The following is a 27,410-nucleotide window of genomic DNA, read 5'->3' as shown; positions in this document are numbered from 1 at the left end:
TTCACTTTCCAGCTTTCTCTAACCCTAATAGGCTAAGAAAGACCTCTCGCTCTCTCTCTCCGTGTCTTTATCACGTATAGACAATCTCTCGGTCACAGAGTGAAATATGGCTTTTGATTCTTCTCCGGCTAACATACACGGAGGTAAGATTTTCTCTCTGTCACTAGGTCTCCATATATCACTTCTCGGATTCTGACGGTTAATTTGTTGGAATGCACGGCGGTAATGTCTCTGTCGATGTGTGTGAAATTATTTTCACATTGTAAGATGCATAGTTTAATTTGTTAAATTCCATGGCTGTAAGCAAGTTGTCGCTTTGTCTATATGTCAGAATGCACTTTCTTAAATTTATGCTGTAATTTGTCTAATAACAGGCCCTTCTTCGCCGGATGACTGGGCTACGAGCCCAATCAGTAATACAGTCTCCTCCCCTGGAGATCGTAGGCGTCCAAAACGCGGTCGTCGCTCCAGCTACGCCACCCCATCACCACTGCCCTCTGATTCTCGTTTTCCAACCCCTGATGCGACTCCAACGCCCTCCGGCAGTAACTCCCGTCGGCGTGGCCGAGCTAGGCGACCGGCTGGAACCCCCACTGCTGCTGCCACGCCATCTTCCACTGATGATGCACCGATGTCCTCTGAGGCTGGTGACGGGGATGATGATGAGGCCCCACCAATGTATGTGTGGGGAACCAACATTAGTGTACAAGATGTTAATGCAGCGATTTTGAGGTTCTTGAGGCATTTTAGGGAAAATCCCCAGCAAATTGAGGGGAAGTATATGAGAATTATTAATCATGTGATTGAAGTTGAGGGGGATTCGCTCGATGTCGACGCCCACGATGTGTTTGATTATGACAATGATCTTTATGCTAAAATGGTTAGATATCCACTTGAGGTTTTAGCGATTTTTGATATTGTGTTGATGGATATGGTCAGTAGAATCAATCCTTTATTTGAGAAGCATATACAAGCTAGGATTTTCAATCTTAAGAGTTCAACATCGATGAGAAATCTTAACCCATCTGGTTAGTGTTATCATTTTTATTTTTTCTTAGATTGATGGTGAATTGGCTTTGACATTTTCTGTCTTTTGATTAGATGTTGAGAAGATGGTTTCACTGAAAGGGATGATTATTAGATGTAGCTCCATTATACCTGAGATAAGGGAAGCTGTATTCAGATGTCTCGTGTGTGGCTATTACTCCGACCCTATTGTGGTTGATAGAGGTAATTGATTAGAATGGTTTTTAAAATATTGTTTCAGGTTATGCATACTTATTCTTTTTCTGTTGCATTTTTATGTTTTGATGCTTCAGGAAGAATTGATGAGCCGACAATTTGTGGAAAGCAAGAATGTCGATCTAAAAACTCCATGACCCTTGTGCACAACAGGTGCAGGTAATGTACCTAGGTATCTTAAAATAATTTGATTACTGGTTGGCTAGTTGGTGGTGACTGAGATAGGCTTGAAAATACAAGTAGGCCCAAATAGTGCCTAATTTTGGGTTGTTATATCATTTTAACTCTTTTCTTACTTTTTGATCTTGTAAGATAGATTCTTGACCTTATGATGTTTGATTTGGCTTTTGTATGAGCTTGCCCCATCTGTTACTTGTCAGTAGAAAGTAACCGTATATACACTGCTTATATGTTTTCTATTCTGAAACCACTATGTCAAGTTTCGGAAAAATGAGAAAAATATCTCGTCCTGCTTGACAGAAGTAATATTATGCCCATGAGCAATAGGGGTTTGAATTGCCAATCATCAATTGAATATGTTATGTTCGTTATCTTACTTTTACTTTGGTTGTGATGTAAAGGTTAATGCAGAGATCTGGCAGAGCCACTCTAGTGACTGATAATATAAATACAATCACTATGTAAAATAGCACAAGTTAGTGGGAGTCCATGTTAAATTGAGAAATCGAACATTACATTAATCCCTGCCACTGAACTTATAAATAACAGGAATATCTTTCTAACTTCTGTGTTAGTTGTTTTTTGCTGAGGTGGGTTTCCTTATTTAAAACCTAGCACTTGCCTATTTAATTTTAGTAATCTGTAATACTAATTGACATTTTTTTTGTTTGTGCAAATAATAAAATAAAAATAAAAAACAGATTTGCTGATAAGCAAGTTGTGAGAGTCCAGGAGATGCCAGATGAGATACCTGAGGGAGGAACACCGCACACCGTGAGCTTATTGATGCACGACAAGCTGGTGGATGCTGGCAAGCCAGGTGACAGGGTTGAGGTAGGTTCACATATATTTATGTTGTCACTGTTGAATTTATAGTATTGCTTCATGTTATGGTCTGGTATGAGGTGCTGCTATTGCTGTTAGGTTACTGGAATCTATAGGGCTATGAGTGTCAGAGTTGGTCAAACACAGAGGACAGTGAAGTCAATTTTCAAGGCAAGCACCTTCAGTTCTTCCTATATCCTTAATGATGTGGTAAAATATGACATGCATAGCTTAAAGGAACAGATACTTACTAGTATAAAATGGTTTTAATGTTTCAGACTTACATTGACTGTCTTCATCTAAAAAAGACGGACAAGTCAAGAATGCATGTGGAAGATCCAATGGAAACTGAAAATGGGCCAAGTAGGAATGAGAATGAATCAACTCTGGACGAAGATAAGGTGCTTTGAAGTACACCTTGCTACATATCACCAAGAAATACTAAATTGTTTGTCTTCCAGAGTAATATTCTTCTGCAATTTTGCAGGTGGAGCAATTAAAGGAGCTATCCAAACAGCCTGATATATACGAGAGATTGACAAAGTCTTTGGCACCAAACATATGGGAGTTGGATGATGTAAAGAAAGGCCTTCTTTGCCAGGTGGCATATTTTAATCAAATGGTTCTTTAGTTATTCTGGGTTTATGTCAATTTTGTGGAATTTATTTTATTGCTCATACTGTTCTAATGCTGGCAATAGCTTTTTGGTGGAAATGCACTGAAGCTGCCATCTGGGGCTAGCTTCAGAGGTGATATCAATATTCTACTTGTTGGAGATCCTGGAACCAGCAAATCTCAGCTGCTCCAGTACATTCACAAGCTCTCCCCTCGTGGTATCTACACTAGTGGACGAGGAAGCTCTGCTGTGGGATTAACTGCATATGTGGCGAAGGATCCTGAGACTGGTGAAACTGTGAGTAAAATTGCAAAGATCAAGTTTCTCATTCTACTGTCATATTAACCATGAATAAGGTGAAACTTCCGTTGGAAAAAAATTACTTTGTAGGTCCTGGAGAGTGGAGCGTTGGTTCTGAGTGACAGAGGCATATGTTGTATTGATGAATTTGATAAAATGTCTGACAATGCAAGAAGCATGCTACATGAGGTGGGGTTCAAAATGGATATTTTTTTCCTATTCAATTCTAGTTGAAAAATGTTAGTTTCTAAAATGTGTGCATAGTAGTTTAATATGGAGGAAAAATCTGGTTTTTTCTGAGTTGCTGTTTATCGGGTTCTTGCAGTTTTTTGGTAAATCATTATATTTTTTAATAAAGAATTTTTCATCAGGTGATGGAGCAGCAAACTGTTTCAATTGCAAAGGCAGGGATCATTGCTTCCTTAAATGCAAGAACTTCAGTGTTGGCTTGTGCCAATCCGATTGGTTCACGTTATAACCCTCGTTTGTCTGTGATCGAAAATATACACCTTCCTCCTACTCTACTGTCCAGGTAAGGACTTCATAAATATTTTCCAGTGGCTAGTATTTTCGGGGTTATAAAGCCTTTGGTAACAATTGCCAACTATTTATGGTGCTCTACGATTATGTCATGCCCACAAAGTTCAATATGTGATTATCTTTTATGATTCATTCATGCAAAATAATCTTCTCACGCCTTTATTATGATTATAGAGACATCTTTACAATTCTTAGGATATATGGTAAACTTTGGCTTGATTGCTTTATTTCCTGTTGAACTAAGTGAGAAGTGATGTCAAACTACGTAACACTAGCTTGGAAAAAATTGCAGGTTCGATTTGATCTATTTAATTCTTGACAAGGCTGATGAGCAAATGGATAGGCGGCTTGCAAAGCACATTGTGGCATTACACTTTGAAGATCCTGATGTTCGAATCTTTTCTTTCTCTTGTTTATTTCAATAAATATTGAGATCCACCTTTTAATCCCTAAATTTTGCCTTTTGTTCTCAGAACTCAGAGCAGGATGTCATTGACCTGCCGACGTTAACTGCTTATGTAAGCTATGCACGAAAACATATACATCCACAGTTATCAGATGAAGCTGCTGAGGAGTTGACAAGGGGATACGTGGAGATGAGAAGAAGAGGAAATTTCCCAGGAAGCAGCAAAAAGGTTAGATATTATGGTAACCTTTTGTGATTGCACATTTGTTTTAGCCAATTTGACTGTTTAGGCTATTTACTTTTGCAAGGGAGTGAGGAGAAGTAGACTAGTGGAGGGGTCAAGGATTTGAATCCTTCACTTTGGGAAACGTTGTAAGGAAAACTTAAAGTTGGTTGATAGTACCTAAGAGAAGAGTTTTTCCAACTCTTCCTAAAAAGGACGTATGATAATTATGATCTCCTAATAGAGGAGATAAATACCATTCTCCAATCCTTCCTAGGCAAATACCTCACAATAAACATACTGTCAAAATAAGCTTTTTTCTTTCAGTAATAATGTTTCCTTATGAGTGGCTACTGGTTGGGGTTTTAGTTAAAGTTTATTTTACAAGTTTGTACAAGCTCCAGAATCAAGCATGTATCTGTTAATGTTAATTATTGCTACTAATGATTTTTGCAGTTACGAAAATGAGGACAAAGAGAACCAAGGATGAATTTTTCATGTTTGGTTAATAGTCTTGGTTTCTGCACAGGTTGCTCATCATTTTATTTTCTCCATGCTTGAATTTCACATCTACAGGTCATAACTGCAACCCCGAGGCAAATTGAAAGTTTGATACGCCTCAGTGAGGCCTTGGCTCGTATTCGTTTCTCACAATGGGTTGGTTAAGCTCTCTTTGGTGACTATTTCTTCAATTTGAAGAAATTAATATTTTAGCATGATTATCTACTCATTCTTGCAGGTCGAAAAGCGAGATGTAACTGAGGCTTTTAGGCTTCTTGAGGTTGCAATGCAACAGTCTGCTACAGACCATTCAACTGGTAATTCTTTCTTCTCCATGATTCTATTTTCTCAAGATGGTTTAAATCAGTATTGAAACTCCCATTGCTTTGCCCATCCCAATTCCTGCTTACTTTACCACTTTAGTCCAGATATATACAGCTAACCTTGAACGTAGGAGTGTAAAATGGTCTGTGGTTAATGTAATTTCACCTTGTTTCTCTTTTTATAAAGAATACTTTGTATAGTTCAAGCCTGCTGTTGTGCCATGCTGTTATTTTCTCTTGTGATTTGCTCTTACAGCTGTCTTAGTGTTACTTTGCTGCTCCACATATAATCAAATATTCCAGCTTAATAATTGGTTATGTGGAACAGGAACCATCGATATGGATCTCATTACAACTGGTGTTTCTGCAAGTGAACGGATGAGAAGGGAGAACTTGGTTTCAACCACCCGTAACATAATTATGGAGAAGATGCAACTTGGAGGCCCGTCAACTAGGCTGTTAGAGGTTTGTGAAGCTTCCAAATTAAAATCCTGTCTCTTTCTATTCAGGCTTCAAATTAAACCACGGCTGATTTGATTGAATTCTGCTTTCTAGTTACTTGAAGAGTTGAAGAAGCAGAGTTCTGGAGCTGAAATCCATCTTAGTGATGTCAGTCACTTTCCCTATGCTTGTGTTTGTGCCAAATTTTATACATTACTAAGCCATAGTGATTATAATATAAACACCTAAGCATATTATAAAAGAAGTAATAGATTTTGAAGAATTACATTGATTCATTTTTTTTGGCAGTCGATGTTTTACATTACAAATTTCCTCCGACTATCTTGTCTTTTGAAAGGAATTTGTAATGTGTATGTGGATTGTGATTTTTCAAAATTGAAAGGTTTTTTTGTAATATATGTAATATACTTGGATGCATGTGTTTTGATGTATATCAAATTAGAACATGTGCTAATGGACGGCATATTGTGTTGTATCAGCTTCGGAATGCACTTGCTACTCTTTCAACCGAAGGATTTGTTGTTGTTCATGGCGACAGTGTAAAGAGAATCTAATGAAAAGGGAGATGGGCCAAACTGGTGGGTACCAAGTGAAAGGTCAGCTGAGAATTCACTGTCTTAAAAGCTGGACTTTGGGTCACCATATTCAGACATGAACAACGGATGTATGACTGTAATTAGTTTAATTGAAAGGTTGAAAAATCTCCACTTTCATATTTGATTTTAGTGGTTAATTATGTTTGTATAAAAGCAAGTTTAGTCTTTTGTACTCTTTGTATTGGAAACGTATCTGTATAACTCTCTCTATCTAGCGTGTAGCTATGCTTTCGTGCTCAACATGTCGTCTGCGGGCAAAAACATGCAATGGCTTCCTTTTCTATTTTTAACTTTGGGTACCCGTTCCCACTTCCCGGCTTCATTTCAATTCAATTGAAACACTTATATTCTTTGGGCAAATTTTTAATGTTAGGAATTCCCAAAAAATTCAATTCATTGGTTCAGCTTGTTATTTGCACTATCCGACTGTTAGGAAGGTATGGACTACTGACCTCAATCTATTATAATAACAATAGTTCAACTTGTAAAGCAGAAGAATGGATTCAAGCAATGCAGGTAGGCACGTCGCTTTTCCCTTCAATTTTTTGGATTCTCTAGTGTACTGAACTATAGTCCCTACCTAACCTAACAATTTTTTAGGTTACATTTAAATTAATGGATTTGGATTTTAGAAAGGAATTGGAGATAATGTTTAAAATGAATCTATATAATTTTTTAAAAAAATTAATTAATATTCAACAAAATACTTTTCCAAAGTAGAATTACACAAACAAATTTTAAAAGATTTATTATTAATGATAATATCAAATAATTTCTTAAAAGAGTCAAATTGTTGATGAAATTGGAGAGAAGTAAATTTTCTTGTTCATTGCTTTAAATAAAATGGCAATGTATTTTAATTATTCTGATGAAACCAATTATTATCTAATTTTATAAGAAAAAATCTATAATTTAATTGTAATTTATTTGTGTGCTTTGGTTAGTTGAATGACTACGACATTAGTAACTACAACAAATTATATCTAAATAATACTTTTGGCCAAGATTAAATAGAAACCAAAAAATGTTGGCCTTTACCGCAATTATAAAAAGTTTAGATGCAAACAATGAATACACAGATGAATAGGGGTCAAATTTGAAATAAAATCACAAATAGTAGAACGGAATGATGCGACACCAAAAAGGCCAACAAACAACCCGTTTTTTTTTTTTTTCTTTTTCCCAGAAAAACAACAATACAAATATTGAACCAGCTCGGCATCCCTCTCCCTCTGGCGTTTGTGATCTATCTATGACTCGTTACTATCACATCACATCATCATCTCATCTAACATAAAGATAAAACTGGAGAGACTTCTCGGGTAGATAGTTAAGATAGTGATTGAATAAGGTTATACATTGTCACGGTGGAAAATGGGGGAGCGCGGGAGAGGAGGATGCTGTCCGCCGATGGATCTGATGCGGTCGGAGCCTATGCAACTCGTCCAACTCATTCTCCCCGTTGAGTCAGCTCACCTCGCCGTTTCTTACCTCGGTGACCTCGGCCTTATTCAAATCAAAGACGTCCGTATTTATTTATTTTACTTATTTAAGTCTGTCATTGTTGTTTTTATTGGTCTTGATTGCGAGTTTTTTCGACAATGTGATGTTGTTAGTTTTGTTTGTTTGTTTTTTTCCCTTAGTCTGTTGATTTCGAAGTCTCTTACAGGCGTAATAATCATAATAATCTGGTGATAGCGAGTAATTGACTGAGATTTGAGCGCGCAAAATGTGGATTATATTGTGAAAAGCAGGACTAGGTGGGGAGAATGAAATGATCATTAAGATTTTTATGTTTCTTTTCCGTTGATGATGTAACATTGGTTTCTGCTGTGGTTGCATGGAGTGACTATGTGCGAGTTTGCTGGAGTAATTGGAGACAATTTTTAGATCATGCGAACTATGATTTCTGATACTGTGTCATTGCCTGGATTCTGCTTTTGCTTGTAGTGGTTATGATTATGTTATGATAATTTTTGTGTGTGCTTAACTAAATGGAGATTGTTATTTTGGAATCTCCTTTTTTCTAATTTTACCTTCATTTTCTTTTTTCTTTTTGGTGATCTGGTGGAGGAGTGGAGCTAGAATTTCTCTCCACTTGCTTAGCGTCATTACCTTCTCTGTCCTTGAATAAATGCATATTGATTTTAAAATTGCTCATTTAATTATGTTAATTGCGATATTTCCAGTAACATGCTGTATCTTTGCTTCTGCTGTGGTTTGCTGGGGCTGTATCATGTTGTATTTGCTTGAGCAATTAGGTTGAGGATTGCTTGTTAGGTTGAGGTTGAGGTTGAGGTTGAGCAATTACTTATACTGGTCAATGCGGAAAAGAGATAAAGAAATGGAGATAATGAGATGTTGATTTTTAATCTTATGGTTATTTGTTTCGGTGCTAACTGAAATTACTGGAAGAATGGAACTTCTTGCCTGTGATGCTCAATATTGCTTTCCTTCTCAATTACTATAAGAATGGAAATTCTTGCTTTTGCATTTTTGGGATGCTTCAGTTTTCTATTTATGAATTATAATTCTGATTTTCTGTCCCCTCTCAGCTGAATGCAGAAAAAAGCCCATTCCAAAGAACATATGCCATTCAGGTAAATTATGTGTTATAGAAAATGTTCATTCATTAATAATATGAATGCTTGTGTCCTTTATCACCAAAAGGTGATGGACAGCAGGTTTCTTGCTTTTGATGAGCAAACTGAAGCTTAAATTTTCTTTTGAAGGAACTATTTCATGAACTTGTCTAAATTGATTTATAACAGTGCACTGACAGTAATAAGTTTCAAAAGATAGTCGCTATTTGTTTGACAAATCAATTTAAGTACAGAAACTGCTACTGTTATGATGATTTTGAGAAAACCACTTCTTATGAGAAATTGGATTGATTTAAATATTCAGCACTTGCATGGACACCTGTTCTTTCTTGGTTTGAAGGACAACAAAATTGGATCTGAAAGCTTGCTTCCAGGTTGTTCAATGTTTCTCATGTTTAAAACTTCCACATACAGGAGTTAAAAGCTGAGCAAACACAAAGAGCGCCTGATTGGCTGAAATTCAGAAGCTGTTTTCTTTTTATAACAAACAGTGTCACTAGATGCTTTCTTGTATAATTTCACATTGCGAAGCAAAAATCTGAATTGAGTATTTGACCTATTACTACGGATTTCCTGCAAGTCAATTTTTTTTTTTTGCAAGAGAGATTGCAAACTTTTTAATTGTTTTTCTCTCTTCTGAAGATTAAAAGATGTGGAGAAATGTCACGGAAATTAAGATTTTTTCGGGACCAAATGTCAAAGGCAGGGTTGGCACCCACAACAAGATCTCTACCACAAGATGTGCTCAATTTAGATGACCTTGAGGTAGATTTGGCTATTTGTAAATGCCTTGTTTCGCTATTGGTAGATGAGTTCAAACCAGGTTTTGTCATATTTCAGGTTAAACTTGGAGACCTTGACGCTGAGTTAGTCGAAATAAACGCAAATGGTGAAAAGTTACAGCGTTCCTATAATGAACTAATGGAATACAAGCTTGTTCTGCAAAAGGTTATTCTACTAAGTTACAGCTTGTTCCTTTTGTTTCTTGGTGCTCATAGTTTGGTGAATATTTCTACTTTGCACATGAATCTACCTTGGTGCAGCTGTTTGGCAAAGAGTCCAAAAGCGTTTCACAATTTCACTAGTGAAAAGACCCAAACGTATCTCATTTCGTCTCTACATGCTGGAAACAAATCATTTTTAACTAGGTGAACTATGAATGTTTTTACTTGGTATTATAAAGAACTACTTCATACAGGAATCAACTGTAGTCAAACATAGTATCCTCATGCGAAAAATGGGGACCTCCGATGCTCACTTCACCTGAGACAACTGACTGCTGTTGTGACTAAACGTATAACAAAGAGACCTATTAAGGAACATATTATAGCCTAGACGTTTCTTTCTTGTCTTCTCCCCTTGTCTTCTATTTGGCCTTCTTTGATTCACAAGAAGCCATCAGGTTGTCACAAGATCTCAAAGTTACAATTTGCAGTAAACCTTGAACTGGTATAAGGGAATCATATATGCTGGACTTACACTCATGGTGGTGGAGTAAGAAGAAATTAAGTTAGTTATGCATACAATCTTTTAATTAGTAGTAAGTGCTTCTTGAAAGAAACAGCGCTGAGGTTATTTATGTTTATCAGCATCAACGCATTTGTGCAACGAGTAACCTAGATTTCATCTGCATATTCCAGCCCGAGATATTTCCTTGTTTCTTTTCTTTAGTAGTTAGTTTTTAAGCACTTCTGTTATTTTTTTTCCCATATCTCGTTTTTTCAAGATATGCAATCTGTTATTTTTTCTTTTCCACTCCCTCTTGAGTTTTTTAGTAGCTGAGCTGCATAAAAGTTATTGTATTTCCTTAGGCTGGAGAATTTTTTAACTCTGCGCTGAGCAGTGCTGAGGCCCGTCAAAGAGAATACGCATCACATCAAAGTGGTGAAGAGTCCTTGGAAACCCCACTGTTGTCAGAGCTGGTATAAGATTTAACTGTTACATCCCCGATTGCTATCATTTTCCTTTATATTACATTAGTTGCATGATGTTTTGCTTCTTAGGAAACGGCAAACGATTTATCCAAGCACGTTAAGCTGGGATTTATTGCGGGACTTGTTACGAGAGAAAAGTCGATGGCCTTTGAGAGGATTTTATTCCGAGCTACCAGGGGTAATGTGTTTCTTAAGCAGGCTGTAGTTGATGAGCCGGTCATTGATCCTGTATCAGGAGAGAAGGTTTGTAGAGGACATTTGTGTTAATGATCATAACATCCGTGGCAATGTGCTTTGTATGCATGTTTACAGCAGCATGGATAATTTGGTAAATGCATATTGTGTGAGTTCCATCAATTAGTTAATAATAACATTTGTCATTGTGAATGCTTATTTTTCCAGTATTTTGTTTTCGCATGTCCCTTGTTTGGTAATAGCTGTTTCGCATGTCACTAAATTTTCCAGTGTTTTGTTTTTGCATGATTTTTAGTTCTGCTGGACTTTCAATACGTCTGCTTTCTTTTAAACTTTTTTGTTATGCTGAAACTGCGCTTACTGTGGCTATTTTGGGTTTCTGCATGTTCTGAGGTTGAACTAAGCTTATCCCAGTGGCCATTCAACTTCACTTTTGTAACTACATGTTAGCAATTGTTATGCTGTGATATTAGAGGTACTAAATGTACTACCCACTTGCCAACAAATTTGTTTACTGTCCTAGAAATAACTGATGATATTTTAAACAATAAGAATAACGATCTGGTCATTTGTAAGATGAGTAACACATGGTGCTACAAGTTAATGCATTTGCTGTCTCTTGCTTGGCACCAGGTATCTTGTTCTGTAGAACTAGAAACACTATGTCATCTTACAGAGAAACTCATTTTTGTTTATTATGACATAGGTTGAAAAAAATGTGTTTGTAGTCTTCTTCTCTGGAGAGAGGGCTAAAAACAAAATCCTCAAAATATGTGAAGCTTTTGGAGCAAATCGATATTCTTTCAGTGAGGACGTATCGAAGAAAACTCAAATGATTACTGAGGTATGTATTCAATATGCTTTGTAGTCAGTCTCCATTGCGACTCTGTCAATTCTGTGCCTTCTCTGCATTCTTCTCCTTGCTCTGTTGCTTGATTTGCTTTCTCTAGTTTCCTGAATCCTGATTTACTAATTAGGTTAAGTTTTCCCCATGTTATGACAGTTTTAAATGCCACTGGTCTCAAAGTTTGAGTGCTAGGTTAGGAAAAGTTTGTCACATTTGTCTGTGGATGGTAGTAAAAATTGGTGGACGTTTTGGTCAGCCTTTTACCATTATCATATTCGAGGAGTGTGTATGTGTCCAAGGCTTACTCATGCATGTGAACTAAGCGTCATTGTCTTGCTGCATTATCGATGATATTAAGATGGTATAATGAAGTTTCGTTATTTATGCTATTTCTGTCTGGATCAGATTTTTGGTCTGTTCATTTTAGTTGTGTGCAGGAAGTAGTTTTTCTTTCTCTTTTCATATTTTCATCTTTTTGAATCATTGTATTATGTTCCTTCATGACATAATGTTCATTGTAAGAAAATCAACATTTGGCATGGCATCTAGTAAGATTCTCACTACCAAAACTGTGATTCAAGTAATGAGTCGTTTAGCAGATTATTGTAATACATAATTTTTGAATTATCTATTACACATCTTGAGTAAGAGCTCAAATCTATTTTATCCTATGTTGAATTTGCATGTGGGGATAATTGCATGCCAATGAATCCAGTTGACGGGCTGCAAGTTGAGGTGACCTCCTTTCTTTCTACTTCAGGTCTCTGGGAGACTCTCAGAGTTAAAGTCAACAATAGATGCAGGAGCAGTTCATCGCGGGAACTTATTACAAACTATTGGAGAACAATTTGAGCAGTGGAACCTTTTGGTTTGTTACACGCAATTTAGCTAATTATTTGTTATTTCTTTTACCCGTGTGTATATCAGAGCCAGTAGCTATGCAATGGATGATTGACCATTTTAACTGTATCCAAAGTGATCCACATGTTCTCTGTGTTCCTTTATTTCGGTTCATTACTGTTTTATGAATCAATGCTTTCTTATACCTTCAATAAAATATATATATTTCTGTCTTGATAAAGGTGAGGAAGGAGAAAGCCATTTACCACACTCTGAATATGCTCAGCATAGATGTAACAAAGAAATGTCTTGTGGCAGAAGGGTGGAGTCCTGTTTTTGCAACAAAACAGGTAATTAGCTTGTCATCAAATTATTTTGGGTTGTGACATGGCAAGTTGGGGACCATTTATTGCTTTGGGTAACTGGGGTATATATGGTTACTTGACATTGTCTTATGAATCCAGTGCCATGTGAAATGCATACCTTTTTCACAGCAAAGCAGAAATTTGCTTCTTGCAGATTCAGGAGGCATTGCATAGAGCCACACATGACTCCAAGTCTCAGGTTGACGCTATTTTCCAAGTCTTGTATACACGTGAGATGCCGCCAACATATTTTCGGACAAACAAGTTCAATTCAGCTTTCCAAGAGATTGTTGATGCTTATGGGTAAGTTCTTCTCTAGAAAAAACGATATCTAGTATGGGAAGTTTTATATGCTACTTGAGGTTCAACTCCATGCCGGGTTATAGACTTGCTTTTAAAGATTGACTCATCACTGGGGAAATGAAACCATGCAAGTGTTAATGGGACTCCTAGCTTTTGGCTGCACGGTAATATAATTATGAATCTGGATACTTATATGCCTTACTGATTTCAGGTCCTTGGTTTCTGCCACCCGACAGTTTAGAGTTGACTAATAGTCTAACATGACTGAAAACAAGGAGAAGATAATGCATGTGTTTTTGGTGTCAAATTGGGAGGTGAGAATGTAACTTGGGTGATTCGGTTAACATAACGCCTCTCACTGTTGACTGTTCTTAACCTGCCTATCTTTATTTGACTAAGGTCAGAAATGAGAATTTACTAGTGGGAGTGTGTTAGAGTTGAGAGATATAGAAATTTGAGGTAAAATTTCATACAATCTGCTAGCATCCTCCTGAGTTTGAAAGCAATTTGATTTTGTGTTATGGGATAAATATCTGCCGAAACTAGCTTTCCTGGTATTAGCTACGCTTTTCTTCTGAGGCATGTAAAAAGAGAGTATTTAAACTTGAAATTTCTTATATTAATGCTCTCACTAAGCACTGGTTTCTGGTGATAATGAAATGTAGTCAAGTTGAAAATAAGTATATTGATTTCAGGAATACAAGCTTTAATGATCTGGAAGATGCACCACAGTGAACCTTAGATATTGGTTTTATATTCAATTCATTCTGTCCACATAAAAAGCTTCAACATAATACACTGTCATGTATTTTGACCATGCAGTCCATGCACAGTAAGATAAATTCATAAGTTTTGCTTTAAGGTATATCTGTACCATGAATGGAGTTTCATGCCATTTAGTTGACCCCATTGCAGAGTGGCCAAGTATCAGGAAGCAAATCCTGGTGTATTCACTATTGTCACATTCCCATTCCTTTTCGCTGTCATGTTTGGAGACTGGGGACATGGCATATGCCTTCTACTTGCCACATTATACTTTATTGTCAGAGAAAAAAAACTCTCTAGTCAGGTGATTTCATACTTAATTAATTTAGCTATAACAGCGTAAGCATTTCTTTTTTCCATTTCATTGGCTGATGTAGCTTTTATATCTATCCAATTTTCCTGTAATTTCTTACTTTGGTATTGTATTATATTCCCGTAATATCACATTTAGTGAATCTGAGCTGTAATCTGAGAAATACATTTGCAGAGAGCTAAATGACTTCAGACAAGTAAAAGCTTATCGTAGTTTTCTTCTTATTAGATACACTTACTTGAAAATAAAAAGAAAACTGATATTAATATTAGCCAGGGTTTTAGCAGATAGTTAAACGGCTCCTGATATCAAAGGAAATAATAAATATGGTTCATCCAAATATAAGAATGAAATTGGTGCTGCATGGAGTTATATCGTACTTACAAGTTATCATTCAGAAAATTCTAGACATCACTTTCTGATTGACATTTAACTTGCCTCATTTGCAACTTATTGGGCAGTGACCTATTGGCAAGGTTTTATCCTTTATATGGAAGGTGTGACGAAGTTACTCTATGATTGCAGAAACTTGGAGACATCATGGAAATGACATTTGGTGGGCGTTATGTAATCATGTTGATGGCAATATTTTCAATTTACACGGGGTTTATCTATAATGAGTTTTTCTCGGTGCCATTTGAATTATTTGCTTCTTCAGCATATGCATGTCGTGATCCATCTTGCAGGTATCTGATTGACCTTGAATCATTTGTTATCTGTTTGCATACTCCCTCCAGTCACTGAAATTTCTTACTGCATTACTGTAGGGATTCTACTACTGTGGGCTTGATCAAGGTCCGAGACACTTACCCATTTGGAGTGGATCCTGCATGGCATGGGACACGTAGTGAGCTGCCATTCCTTAATTCACTAAAAATGAAAATGTCAATCCTACTTGGAGTTGCCCAAATGAACCTGGGAATAATAATGAGCTTTTTTAATGCTCTATTCTTCAAAAATAGCCTAAATGTATGGTAAGTCAATATAGATTGCTAGAATATAGAAATGCTTTCCAAGTATTCTACTGATTAAATCTAGATTTATTTGCATCTAGAAAGGCCTTCCTGTTTAATAATGCCAATTTTTTGGAAATTGCTTTATCAATATATGTCATAATTGTCATTGTCTTGGCAACTTATGCAATTCATGGTATTCCAGGTTCCAATTTATTCCCCAGATTATATTCTTGAACAGTCTGTTTGGATACCTTTCTGTCCTTATCATCATTAAATGGTGCACCGGATCCCAAGCTGACCTTTATCATGTGATGATCTACATGTTTCTGAGTCCTACTGATGAGCTTGGTGAGAACCAGCTTTTCCCTGGTCAGAAGACAGCTCAGGTGGAATAACCATTTGACAAATATGTGTTCATTTTCATCTTATTTGAAGAAGAGTCGATTTTTCCTTTCCAGTTTGATTGATCAAATTAATTCATTCATCACATCTCCAGCTTGTGCTGTTACTTTTGGCTCTTGTCTCTGTCCCATGGATGCTGCTTCCGAAGCCTTTCCTTTTGAAGCTGCAACACAGTGTATGCACTTTTTCACTTTGTTTTTTATCCACTATCCATTGCAGTTGAATTTTCTAAAATAGGTCTACCATTGTTTATGTCATGTCTTTCCAGAGGCAGCAGGGGGATTCATATGCACCCCTTCCAGATGCAGAAGAGTCTTTGCGATCAGCAGCAAATCACGATTCCCATAGTCACGAGGAGTTTGAGTTCAGTGAAGTGTTTGTACATCAGCTCATACATACAATAGAATTTGTGCTTGGGGCAGTTTCAAATACAGCTTCTTATCTTCGTTTATGGGCTCTCAGGTACATTTGCTTTCACTATGTTAAAATATGCCTGCAACCCAGTCACGATTTGTCTCACATATATATTTTTATATGCTTGAGTTCATTCCGAGTTATACTAAAGCTCATATAAGTTTGGTTCCTGAAATGTACACTTGAAACATGAGAAATTGCCTTTTCTGTTCAGATCTCTTTGATTACATGTGCTACTATTTAAAATCACCACAGGGCTTAGCTGACAGGAAAATACAGGAAAGAGAAGTCTCGCACCTCACCAGCGTTTTTTATCCCAAACAAAGATTCTAGACTTCTTTTTTATTCTCAATGCATTATCATATACAGAGATCCTAAAAATCTGATATCTTATATTTTCTTTTTCCTTATGATTTTGGTGTTAATCAGCCTTGCCCACTCTGAGCTGTCAGTTGTGTTCTATGAGAAGGTTCTTCTTCTGGCATGGGGGTAAGTTGTTATATTTAATTCAACTCAACTCTTTTAATGAATTAGTTTTCACCATTTAGTCTTCCCCTCCTTGCCAGAAAAAGAGAAGGAAAGACTACAATTGAATCAACTTCCATGTTGGAATTAGGATTTGGAAGGCTTTTTGGTCCTAGATACTGTTAATTGATTGCAATTGCAAGCAATGACTACAGTTTCTCTATGCAGGTACAATAATGTAGTTATCCTTATTGTTGGCATCATCGTCTTCATTTGTGCAACCGTTGGAGTATTGTTAGTGATGGAAACACTCAGCGCCTTCTTGCATGCGTTAAGACTTCACTGGGTGGAATTTCAAAATAAGTTTTACGAGGGAGATGGATACAAGTTTTATCCATTCTCATTGGCTTTGCTCGACCATGAAGAAGAATGATACTCTGGTGACTAAACTATGAGCTAAATAAAGATTTTTTTGTGAATGCGCACAACATGGGCGTCTCTTGATTCTTTAATTTGGACACCATGCGTACGGATTGTATTGTTTAATTTATATTGGTAATGAAGCTTTAGGCATCCGGTCTCTCTTCTCTGTCTCTCCTGTTGTATCATTTTCTCACTGAGAATTGAAGGCAGAGGATAATAAGCAGGTATATTTGAGTACTGCATCTATGAACAACAGTTACGCCCAACAGGCGCATTATGTAATTTATTCCCCTACTTATTTTCGTGATGCAACTTGACATGGATTTAGCACTCCGTGAATATAAAGAAAATTGATATTTCCCGTCTTACGATTTCTTTTAATAGTATCTACTGTGAAAGCTCTTCTGATTGGATTCATTTGTGATTTGTCACTTGAGAAGTTACAGCATTGGACTGTTAAGAAGTTAACATATTTGGCTTGTCGATTATTAGGACTAAGACATGCTGTTATATGCTTTCTGATGACTATATGAAGCGTTCTCTCAATAACACTGATGAAACCTAAGAAGTTGAGCACACCCGAAGCAAATTAGCAGCATATGTCAAAAGTATTACATAATTTGCTTGAAATTGTTGATGACCGAAATTATAAGTAAGAAATGTCAAACATAAATAGTCGCACATCGTTTAAGAAGAAAATGGGCAAGTTCGTGAATTATAATAAATGCAGCAACACCTCTATGTACAGGGGTGAGGTGAGAGTACTGACTGCAATCGGGATCCTACTGTGAGGTGCTAACAGCTGCAACAGTTGAAACCATGGAGTCCACTCCACAAACATTGTGGCCCCGGCAGATTTTATAGTACCCATTTTCCCCCCAGTTTTCTCCCCAAGAGTTCTTGATAATCCAGTACGGCTTCTCCTTTAATCTAATGGGAGCATAGGAAGCCGCACCATAACCGACCAATAAGACACCATGATCCAACCGCTTCGAGCATATGAATGGGCATGAAACACCTCCAATGTACGTCTGCATGAAAACTGCATTGATAGCCACTGCATCCAAGAAAACAGAATCACTTTCAGAAACTATTCACCATATCAGAAAGCAAGGGGCATTTGGTTTAGGCTTTGCAAAGAAAGTAACTTGAGAAGAGAGTTTCTATATTATGTGCATGCGTGGGGAAGGCGACAAAAGATGTCCAGTTAGAGGAAAAGCTTTTCTCCTAAATCAGATATCTCTGATTACCTTGATCATATACAAGGGAAGAAAGGCCTTTACACCATTATAATATCAAAAGAGATTTTTTATCAGCAAAGATTTTTCATCAGTTTTATGTGTACCCCTAGAGAAAAATACAAGTATATCATAAAAAATGTAGAAATATTAACAAGTAAAAATGTCACAAGCGGTTAACATAACATGGAGAGAGCAGTTACCAGCAAGAGGGCCATTCTTGACAAGATTTGCTGCAATCTGATCCTCGTCAAGGGAGACAACACTGAAGTTAGCTACCTTTGCAGCAATCTTGTTCTTGTCAAATTTGCAAGCCCCACGGTCGGTGCCGGTGTATGGATAATCTTCTTCTCGCATGAGTCCACCAGATTTAAGCGTGTATTCAAAAGCACTATTCATCAGTCCACCACTGCAGCCTGAATCACATGAATCTTTTTCTTCTGGATCACACTGCAGAGAGAAAATTTCAGTCAAATGCAACTATAGAGAAAACTGGAGGGAAGTAATTGGACACTTCTTCTGAGAAATTATTCTCCTAAGAGTAGAACAAAAGATGAATAAGGTAGACCTTTAAATTGCACATCAACCAGTTACTCAACTATGTTTACTATTAACTTGTAAATAGCCATTTCAGATACTGATAAATAACTTCTGTATTTCCAATGTCAAAGACAGACAAATATCTAAAAGCAGCTAACAGATCAGTTACAATCACACAGGATCAACTTTCAGAATTCATAAATTATTTAGTACTTCCTAGTGTAGAAATCTTAAATTTTACACTCATCAAACCTTGAACCTGTCTGCCATGTAACACCAACTTCAAACTACTAAATATTTCTGAAACTCCATGTAGAAGTTGAACACATAAATCAAATTCTCTTAACAATATATTCACTTAATGCTGTTGGACCACCAAAACAGCCCTGCAAACATATACTAACAATAAGACTACAAGTATAAGCTACTAATTTTATTAAGATACAGCAATAAGTTCGACTAGTACACTAAATAAAACAAGAAACACATGTTATTAGGAACTTGACATACCAAAGTCCACGTTCATCAGTACTCAGCAGCAACAAGAGGGCAAAGTGAGAGAAGAAAGGTAAATGAGACAAACCTCATGATCACAATCCACAAGCTGTTGTTCGCTGAGGCTCACCAGATCCCCTGTTGCCAGAAAGTTGGCACCCTCCAATGCGCCTGTTGTGCTGAACGACCAGCATGATCCACAAGAACCCTACAATCAAGCATTCAGCACTTACCAACAAGTTCTACATACTCTCAGCAACCAAATTAAGCAAATTCAGAAGTCAACGCCACAAAACTTCCTAATGAACATAGATACATCCTACAAAAAAAATCATATAATACAAGGAAACATAGAAAGAAGCATGTAAAGTAAAAGGTTCCAATACGGAAAGATACAGAGGAATCAACAGTTACGCTAGTGAACTCGGATGATTTTTCTCTTTCTGTCAAACGATGCAACTAAACAATCTAAATATAATACCATGTAAAATTTATAAATCTACTCCAAAGTAATAGAATACTGAGCTTACCAACTCCAGATAAAACTCCAAATGATATTGTAAAGCATTCAAATTAGAAACCGCTGGGAAACCTAAATCTAAAACGCACCTGATTCTTCACCGGCGTGACCGCACCATGATCTCTCCAATCGAAATCCATCGGCAGATCATTTGTTGGCAAAATCGGCGCCTTATGAGCGTCGGAAGGAAGGCGTAGCCTCCGATTGAGGCCGAGGAATTGGCGGCGGAACTCTCGCGGCGTGAGATCGGAGAACTGCGTGACGCCATGGACGGCGGCCGGATCCAGCTTCTGGTGTCGTCTCGCTCGGCGTAGGTTAGCCTTGAATACAGAGAATCTATAGTCATGCTCCTCCTGCGTAGCATACACCTTCCCGAACTTCCTCTTGAAGATAGTGAAGTGATGATCGGCGTTTACTAACGAGTTCTCGTCGACTGCGCCACCGCCGTCGCCGTGGTCAACAACTTGACGGATTAGAAGATCGTCGTTCCCGGCGACGTCTTCGGCAGCGAAGGAATACCGGAACGACGTCGCAACGAGGAAGGAGGAGAGGAAGAGGAAGAGGAGGGCAAAACGTGAAGCCATGGCGTGTAAGACTGATTGATTCTACCTCGGTACTTCCTCTTTTCCTCTTTGGCGAAGATATATATAGATACAGGGGCTGTGTGTATGTAGCGTGGCGGTGGGAAAAGGTCCGAAGCTGCCAATGACCATCAGACACGTGGAGAAATTCGATTTGCCCAAGGAAGGGCCATTCTTTTGCTGCTTCTTGGGTTGGTTGCTGCAGTATTCTGTTTAGGTCATTATTGGAGTATTTATTTATTTTATTTACACTTAGTTTTACGGATAATATGCTTTTCTCCCCAAAGTTTTAATGTATTACTCATAAATTTTTTATAATTTAAAATTTATATTAATAGTCCTAATATTTATTTTAATAAATAAACTTTTTAATTAATTAAAATTTATTAAATTTCTTTATATTAATAAAAAAAATAAAAATTCATATTTTACTCTTAATTGATTTATTACAAATTTATTGCAAGTCAAACTATCATTATAAGGGTGAAAATATACATTTTTACATGTATTAATGTGTAAAGATGTATAATAGTAATTTGATTAAAAAAAATATTATTAACTATAATAAGTAAATTAGTAATAAATCAATTGGAGATAAATATAATTTTTCATTCAATCTTTTAATATCAACGTATTTGGTGAATTTTAATTGACGATTTATCAATTTGTTAGATAAAAATAACATCAGAAATATTAAATTTAATCTGTCAACAAATCATCCTTATTTGGTAGCAACTTGCACTAACTTTTTTATTTTGGGATAGTTTATACGTTACACAAACAAATAATGGTGCCAAGAAACGGAATAGAAAAACAGAGCGGGGAAGCATTATAAATGAAGCTGCTTCTGGATAAGGAACCAGACAACGACCCTACCAATCACAAGTTTTGTGTCGAAAATTGTACATCTAGCAGATATATATTTTTTTTATTAAAAAATAAAAATTCAGGATTTGAAATGTTATTAGTTTATTGAATTTATTTTCAGCAAAAAAATTGATAAAAAATTAAAAAGAGAATTGCCTAAAATGACATGATACAAATATTGTTGGTGGGTAATGGTTATGGTATTGGAGGGAGGATTGGGTTATTCCTGTTCAAGTGACGTCCAAATATTCCAGCTACTTGCGTTTGCGTGCAGGGGTTAGTTATTTATTTAAATATTATAAAAAAATATTACTAATTTGTAAATCTTATTATTATTATTTGGATTTTTAAAATAAAAAATATAATTTGTTATTAGTATTTGATAATACGATAAATATTTTTAATGATTAAAATATTGTCAATCTTTTATCATGAGTTTTCAATAATACAATTAATTATTATTTTAAAAACAAAAAATATAATTTTGCAATTAATATTATTAAATAAAAGTATTAAGATAGCTCAATAAAATTATTTTTGGTACGCGTACTTGTCTTGATTGGAAGCATCCCTAATGAGATTGAATTGGCAGAAGCAGCTGCAAGATAACAAATATAAGACCTATTCATTAGTTTTTATCTTGAGACTTAGTTTGAGAAAGCAATATCAATCTTGTGGACAGGGTAGATATACACATCTTAACATGTTCATCTTTTTCTTTTGAAAACAAAAATCTAAGATAATATACGAAAACACATTAACTCTGCCCATAGCAGCCAAATCAGAGAGTCACTACTTGTTTCATTTCTTAATAAAACCGACAAACTTGGTCGCTAGCTCAAAAGGCTTCAATGTTAACAGCAAACAGCTACTGCTTCTGTTAAGTTACAACATACAATAGTGCGCATCAGTAGAAGAACAATTCTACTACAATATCACAAGTTTATACATGATTCCTGACTAGGGTTGGTGTTGCACCAGAATAAAGGGAGGAGATTATATACGAAAGCTGAAACATCGTATCATTTTTAGGAGGTCCTCACACTTCAGGTTTCAAGACAATCATAATCATCTATATTTTACACAAATGATTGTGATTGTTCGATAGTCCAAATTCGTGGACCTCCTAAGAATTTCCCCTCATGTTGCAACCTGTCTCCACTTTCCCAAAGCTATACAATGCAAACCCACTCGACATCCGGATGTTCCCAACTATAACAAGCTCATACTTATTAAGTAATCCGTCTGCGCCTTGCCGTCTCCCAAGCCAAGAAAAAAAGCGCAAAAGTTAGGAAGATAAGAACTATACAAATCCTGAAGCACCATTCGCAGCACACAGAGGTAGTGTCGCATCGGCACCAGTGCTGATGAACCTGCTTCCCGCACTTGTAGCAGAAACTGATCCCACATCTGCACTAAAAATGAATTCAAAATCAAAAGCCTACCCCCCAAGATTAAATGTTGATTTATATATACATTGAGAACAATAACGACGACGCTGTTGCAATTACAGGATAACATCGTCCTCAAATATTTAATTTGCTCCTTATCAAATATAAGACCTATTCATTAGTTTTTATCTTCGGACTTGGTTTCATAAACCAAAATCAATCTTGTGGTGGCGATTGTCGACAAGGTAGGATATCATTCCGTTACGTAATTAATCTCAAGTTCAATCTCACACGAGAGAAGCGTCTACAGGTACTGATCAATAGGGCTACACAAGAACTCAAACTCTGCAAATTGTCAAAGACTTAAAACGGCAAATATACAGATCTTAAGGTCAAAACAATCTCGTAATGCAGAGTGTATCACATATAAACACAGACAAGTCATGCAAAGAACATCAACAAACTGAAACAAGTGAAGCATCCTGGCAAAGGGCCCATGACAATATTCATGTCCTAACATGTTCATCTTTTTCTTTAAACACAAAAAAGAAGACTAATCTCTGAGGCTAAGATAATATACTAACACACATTTTGCTCGTTTTTGGACTTAAAACATAACTCTGCCGATAGCAGCCAAATTAAGGGTATTATTAGAGAGTCGCTACTTGTTTCATTTGTAGCTAGCTATAGGCTACTAATTTAACATATAGATCAAACAAAGACAACGTAAATAATACCAAGAATTGCCTGTGAGAAGAACAAGTGGAATTCAATTGAAAAATGCTCCAAATTCACATCAAGAAAATTGCTGAAAAGAATAGGCTTTACAGTAAAGAACAGCAGCATTTTCTCACATTGATCATCAAATTTTCCAGAGAAAAGTGGAAGGTTTGCTTAAACAGTAAAGCTTAGATCAGAAACTTCAAAATCAATCAGTAAAAACCCCTAAAATCATACATCGGTTGAATTTGAGTAATCATATAAGACTCAGAAGGTAAGGCTAGAAACCCACAACTTAAATTCATCATGGAAGTATCCACAAACACATCAACCACAAACTAAAAGAAGCAGAGCTCCAGAAAGCTCCGAGGAAAAGAGCACACATACACACACTGAAGCGAAATCAAATTACCTGCATTTCACAATTTGACAGCCTTCCAACAGTTCGACGAAATGTCTACACCGCGGACACCTCATCCACTTCTTCTGCTCAACCAGCCTTCCAAACGCCATGTCATTCCTATCCCTCAATTCCCCACTCTCGTCACACCCAAACCCCGCGTGCCAAACCCTCTTACACTGAAAACAAAACCATCTTCTACAATTCGGGCAATTCGACTTCTTCACATTCCCCCCACACTCATTCACGATCAGCGCGTTGCAATTCCTGTGCGGGCAGTAGCATTTATCGAAACCCACAATCGCAGCTTCACACAGCACATCACACCACCGCACGAAGAGCGACGGGCCAACTAGCGAAGCGCAAGCGAGCGGGTCGAGGGTGTGATCACAGTTGAAAGCGGGGCATTTGATGTGGCCCACGTTGTCGTCTTCGAGCTTGACGCGGATGTACTTGATCATGCAGTCGGTGCAGAAGGGGTGGGAGCATCTGTTGGTGTTTGTGAATTTCTTGTCTGCATTTGAAGTGGGCTCGATGCAGATTTCACAGGTGAATTCTTGATTTTCTTCTCCGCCCGCGATTTTTTGATGTTGCTGTGGTTGTTGGGGTGGTAGGACTTGGGGAGGTGCTTGCAGAGTGTTCCCCATTTTTCCCGTGTGTTCTAAGCTTGTGGTGAGGCCATGTGAAGAGGTCAATTGATACTGATATAGATGTGCAACTCGTAGTACTATAAGCTGCTACTCCTTTCCACTCACGTCTTCTACCTCCTAATTTCTTTTTCCATTTGTGTTATAAGAGTTAATAGCTCATCCATTTTTATTTTTTTTATTGTTTAATAAATTACAATAAATTCTCTTGAATTTTTGTTATAATTATAAATATTTTTTATTATTTAAAAAATTACTACCTAAAGTCAATAATTACTAAACTCTAACAAATATCGCTCTGGTAACAATCCATTGTATGAAGTATTTATAATTATAAAAAATTTCAAGAGAATATATCGTAATTTACCCATTTTTTTGTATAAATTAATTATAATTACATTATATATTTTAAAAAATTGACAACTAATATAGCAATTACTAATTATCTATGACTAAACAACAACTAATATTTATTAGACTGACAATTATTATTAAAGTAGATCAAAATTCATATATTGATGAGATTCGTATCCATAAATTTTATAAGAGTGTTTTAATAATTTTTAAACTTTTTCTTTTTTTTTTTTGTATGTGTAAGAGAGTTAAAGTAACTATTTTCATTAACAAAATGTCTACGAACTAAAACATCCTCAGGTATACTTATTCTTACACAAAATGATCCTTTTTTTAAAATAAATCTGTCAGTAATATTCTATTCACACATATATAATATTAAATAAAAAAATATTGAAAAAGTATCAATTTTGATAAGTTTTTTATTATATTTTTATTCTTCTTCATATAATAAAACGAAAATAATAAAATTTTAAAATATACACGTCGCACTGCTTCGATAGTCAGTAGAATTGATAATCTAAAGTAAGTTTTGGAGTGTTTTTATATGATCTTACTATAATGCCCTTCCAAACTCACACTTAGAATTATTAATTTTGTTTTTAAGTACAATGGGGGTGGGGGGTGGTTGGGAACAACTTGAGTTTGAACCCAGGACTCTGTCATTCGTCGAGGAGAGTCATATCAATTTAACTAATTAGTTGTTCAGTATTGTTATTGAGAAAATTATACAATTAATCTTAGAAAAAAAATATAAATTTTAATCAATATTTTTATCATAATAAATAAATAATTATTATCAAGAACGTAATACACCCATCGATATGTCTGATTGCTAGTATATATAAATCTAGTTCAAAGAATTAAGAAGATTCGAGTAAAAAGGAGTTTTTACACTAGAATCCGACCTGAAAGACCCAAAGTGAATCAACGGTCATGTGATTAAAATTCAATAAAATCATTTTTTTTTCAAAATGTATAGATAATTATAAATCAACCAATATACTATTATTATAATATTCAATATGCAATAGAAATAACAACATAATACTATTAAAACTAAATTAAATTACTATATCCATAAAACTCCAACACATAAATTTTTTAATGCTAAGTTGTGAACGTCATCGGAAATCAATGGTAGATTCAAATACCCTAAAGTGGTGAAAAGCTGGAGAGCTTGTGTAAACTTTGTTCCCTGTCTTTTCCTACAAATCATTTTCAAACTTGTAACGTGTCAAACAAGTCATAAAGCACTTTCTGTAATTGTTCCTTGTGTTCCAGTAATAAAAATATTTAATTTTTTTTTTAGAGAAAAACCGGAACAATATATTTGAAATTGAGGAATAACTTGAAAAATGATTTCGGTTAACTCTATATAAAAATAATTTGAAATTTATTATTATTAAATAAAATATAAATCATTTGAATTTAAAATTATTTAAACTAAATTCCAAAAAATTGTTATTAAGAAGGGGGTGCAACTATAATGATATTGACTATATATATTGAGTAGTCAAGTTAATTAAAAGCTTTGCTTTCTTGGTAATTTATGTGTACTTTCATTTCAATTTCTAGGCCCATCTTTTCAATTCTATACGTAGAACAATGATTAGTACATGCACCAACTCTATTTTGACGTAATAAATTACAACAAATTTTTATAAAATTTATTATAATTATGAATACTTATTCATTATTTAAAAATTTATAAATATGTTTTAATATAATTTGAAAACAATGAATGGTGTGAACCCGTAATATCAAATTTGTTCATGAGACCTTAATTTTAGTCATTGTAAAAAAAAACCTAATATATGTGGTGCTCCTAAGAATTACTCTATGTGGTAAAGTCAACTCACAGTATATATATACATAAGTAAATTAGTAAATTGAAGGTGTTTAGAAGTTTGAGTGTGAAAATGGAAGAAACAATTGATGAGGTTAGGTGAGAAAATGAGGAGGAGGTTCATGTTCATGCAACTGAGATGTGCTGTTTGAATAGAGTTGTCACGCAAAGTAGAAAAAAGGGGCGGGTTTGAAGGACTGCTTTCTGCATTTGGAGATGCGTTTTCATTTCATTTTGGCCTTTCTCTCTTTCTCTTCACCAAAACTGCCACATTTCAGGGGCTTAAACAACTTGTGGAAAGTTAGCCCGCAATATCCCTGCAAACTGCAAACCATCTCCTTCTCCTCCTGCCAAAATAAAACCTGCACTATAATTTTAAGTAAACTTCCTCAATATTTTATTGTTGGAATAATTATTAGATTGTACTCTCCTCAAGTTTGCTGCAATTACACATAAACTTTATGTAATTTCAAAATTACATATACTGCTCAACAATTTTACTTTCGTCTAACAAATGCGTCCCGATTATTTAAATTTATAGTATTTTTTTTATTAACAAAATAAGAATTGAAAATTTATATTTATCCTTTATTAATTCACTTATTGCAGGTCAAACACATTTTTTTTCCAATACTTCCCTTATAAAAGTGGAGATTTACTTCCCCACATGTATTGAAAAGTGTGAAAATGTATAATAGTAGTTTGGTAAAAGATTAATTGTTTGACCTGCAGTAAGACAATGATAAATCTATAGAGAGTGAATATCGAT

The 27,410-nt window shown here is 35.8% G+C and overlaps 4 protein-coding genes across 5 annotated transcripts; 2 read left to right on the top strand and 2 right to left on the bottom strand.

Annotated features, from left to right (window-relative positions):
* Positions 1-6,577, top strand: LOC105172915 (DNA replication licensing factor MCM4). Its single transcript, XM_011094531.2, has 18 exons — positions 1-143; positions 375-1,028; positions 1,102-1,230; positions 1,320-1,401; positions 2,124-2,256; positions 2,347-2,418; positions 2,526-2,648; positions 2,735-2,848; positions 2,948-3,160; positions 3,254-3,352; positions 3,535-3,695; positions 3,996-4,092; positions 4,177-4,338; positions 4,909-4,989; positions 5,072-5,150; positions 5,485-5,621; positions 5,712-5,765; positions 6,098-6,577. Exons 1-18 carry the CDS (start codon positions 107-109, stop codon positions 6,170-6,172), a joined length of 2,502 nt encoding a protein of 833 aa, XP_011092833.1. The 5' UTR covers positions 1-106; the 3' UTR covers positions 6,173-6,577.
* On the top strand, positions 7,384-17,407 carry LOC105172914 (V-type proton ATPase subunit a3). Its single transcript, XM_011094530.2, has 18 exons — positions 7,384-7,738; positions 8,770-8,814; positions 9,460-9,582; positions 9,658-9,765; positions 10,629-10,739; positions 10,821-10,994; positions 11,653-11,790; positions 12,554-12,661; positions 12,876-12,983; positions 13,153-13,301; positions 14,217-14,370; positions 14,905-15,065; positions 15,147-15,353; positions 15,538-15,721; positions 15,832-15,912; positions 16,006-16,199; positions 16,581-16,640; positions 16,845-17,407. Exons 1-18 carry the CDS (start codon positions 7,589-7,591, stop codon positions 17,047-17,049), a joined length of 2,460 nt encoding a protein of 819 aa, XP_011092832.1. The 5' UTR covers positions 7,384-7,588; the 3' UTR covers positions 17,050-17,407.
* LOC105172913 (cysteine protease RD19A-like) lies at positions 17,686-20,466 on the bottom strand. The gene is made up of 4 exons (XM_011094529.2): positions 19,922-20,466; positions 19,401-19,520; positions 18,481-18,727; positions 17,686-18,096 (listed from the first exon to the last, which is right to left on the bottom strand). Exons 1-4 carry the CDS (start codon positions 20,414-20,416, stop codon positions 17,822-17,824), a joined length of 1,137 nt encoding a protein of 378 aa, XP_011092831.1. The 5' UTR covers positions 20,417-20,466; the 3' UTR covers positions 17,686-17,821.
* LOC105172912 (E3 ubiquitin-protein ligase RNF144B-like) lies at positions 22,038-24,563 on the bottom strand. Of its 2 annotated transcripts, none has more exons than XM_011094528.2 (2): positions 23,804-24,563; positions 22,038-22,695 (listed from the first exon to the last, which is right to left on the bottom strand). In XM_011094528.2, exons 1-2 carry the CDS (start codon positions 24,436-24,438, stop codon positions 22,584-22,586), a joined length of 747 nt encoding a protein of 248 aa, XP_011092830.1. In that variant the 5' UTR covers positions 24,439-24,563; the 3' UTR covers positions 22,038-22,583. The 2 variants fall into 2 exon arrangements, with proteins under 2 accessions (XP_011092830.1, XP_011092829.1); XM_011094527.2 differs by having other exon boundaries at positions 22,038-22,690; positions 23,804-24,560.

This window comes from Sesamum indicum, linkage group LG10 (genome assembly GCF_000512975.1).
Source record: "Sesamum indicum cultivar Zhongzhi No. 13 linkage group LG10, S_indicum_v1.0, whole genome shotgun sequence".
NCBI classification, from domain to species: domain Eukaryota; kingdom Viridiplantae; phylum Streptophyta; class Magnoliopsida; order Lamiales; family Pedaliaceae; genus Sesamum; species Sesamum indicum.
Note: the sequence above shows the minus strand (reverse complement) of the source record. Positions and strands in the feature narration are given on the sequence as shown.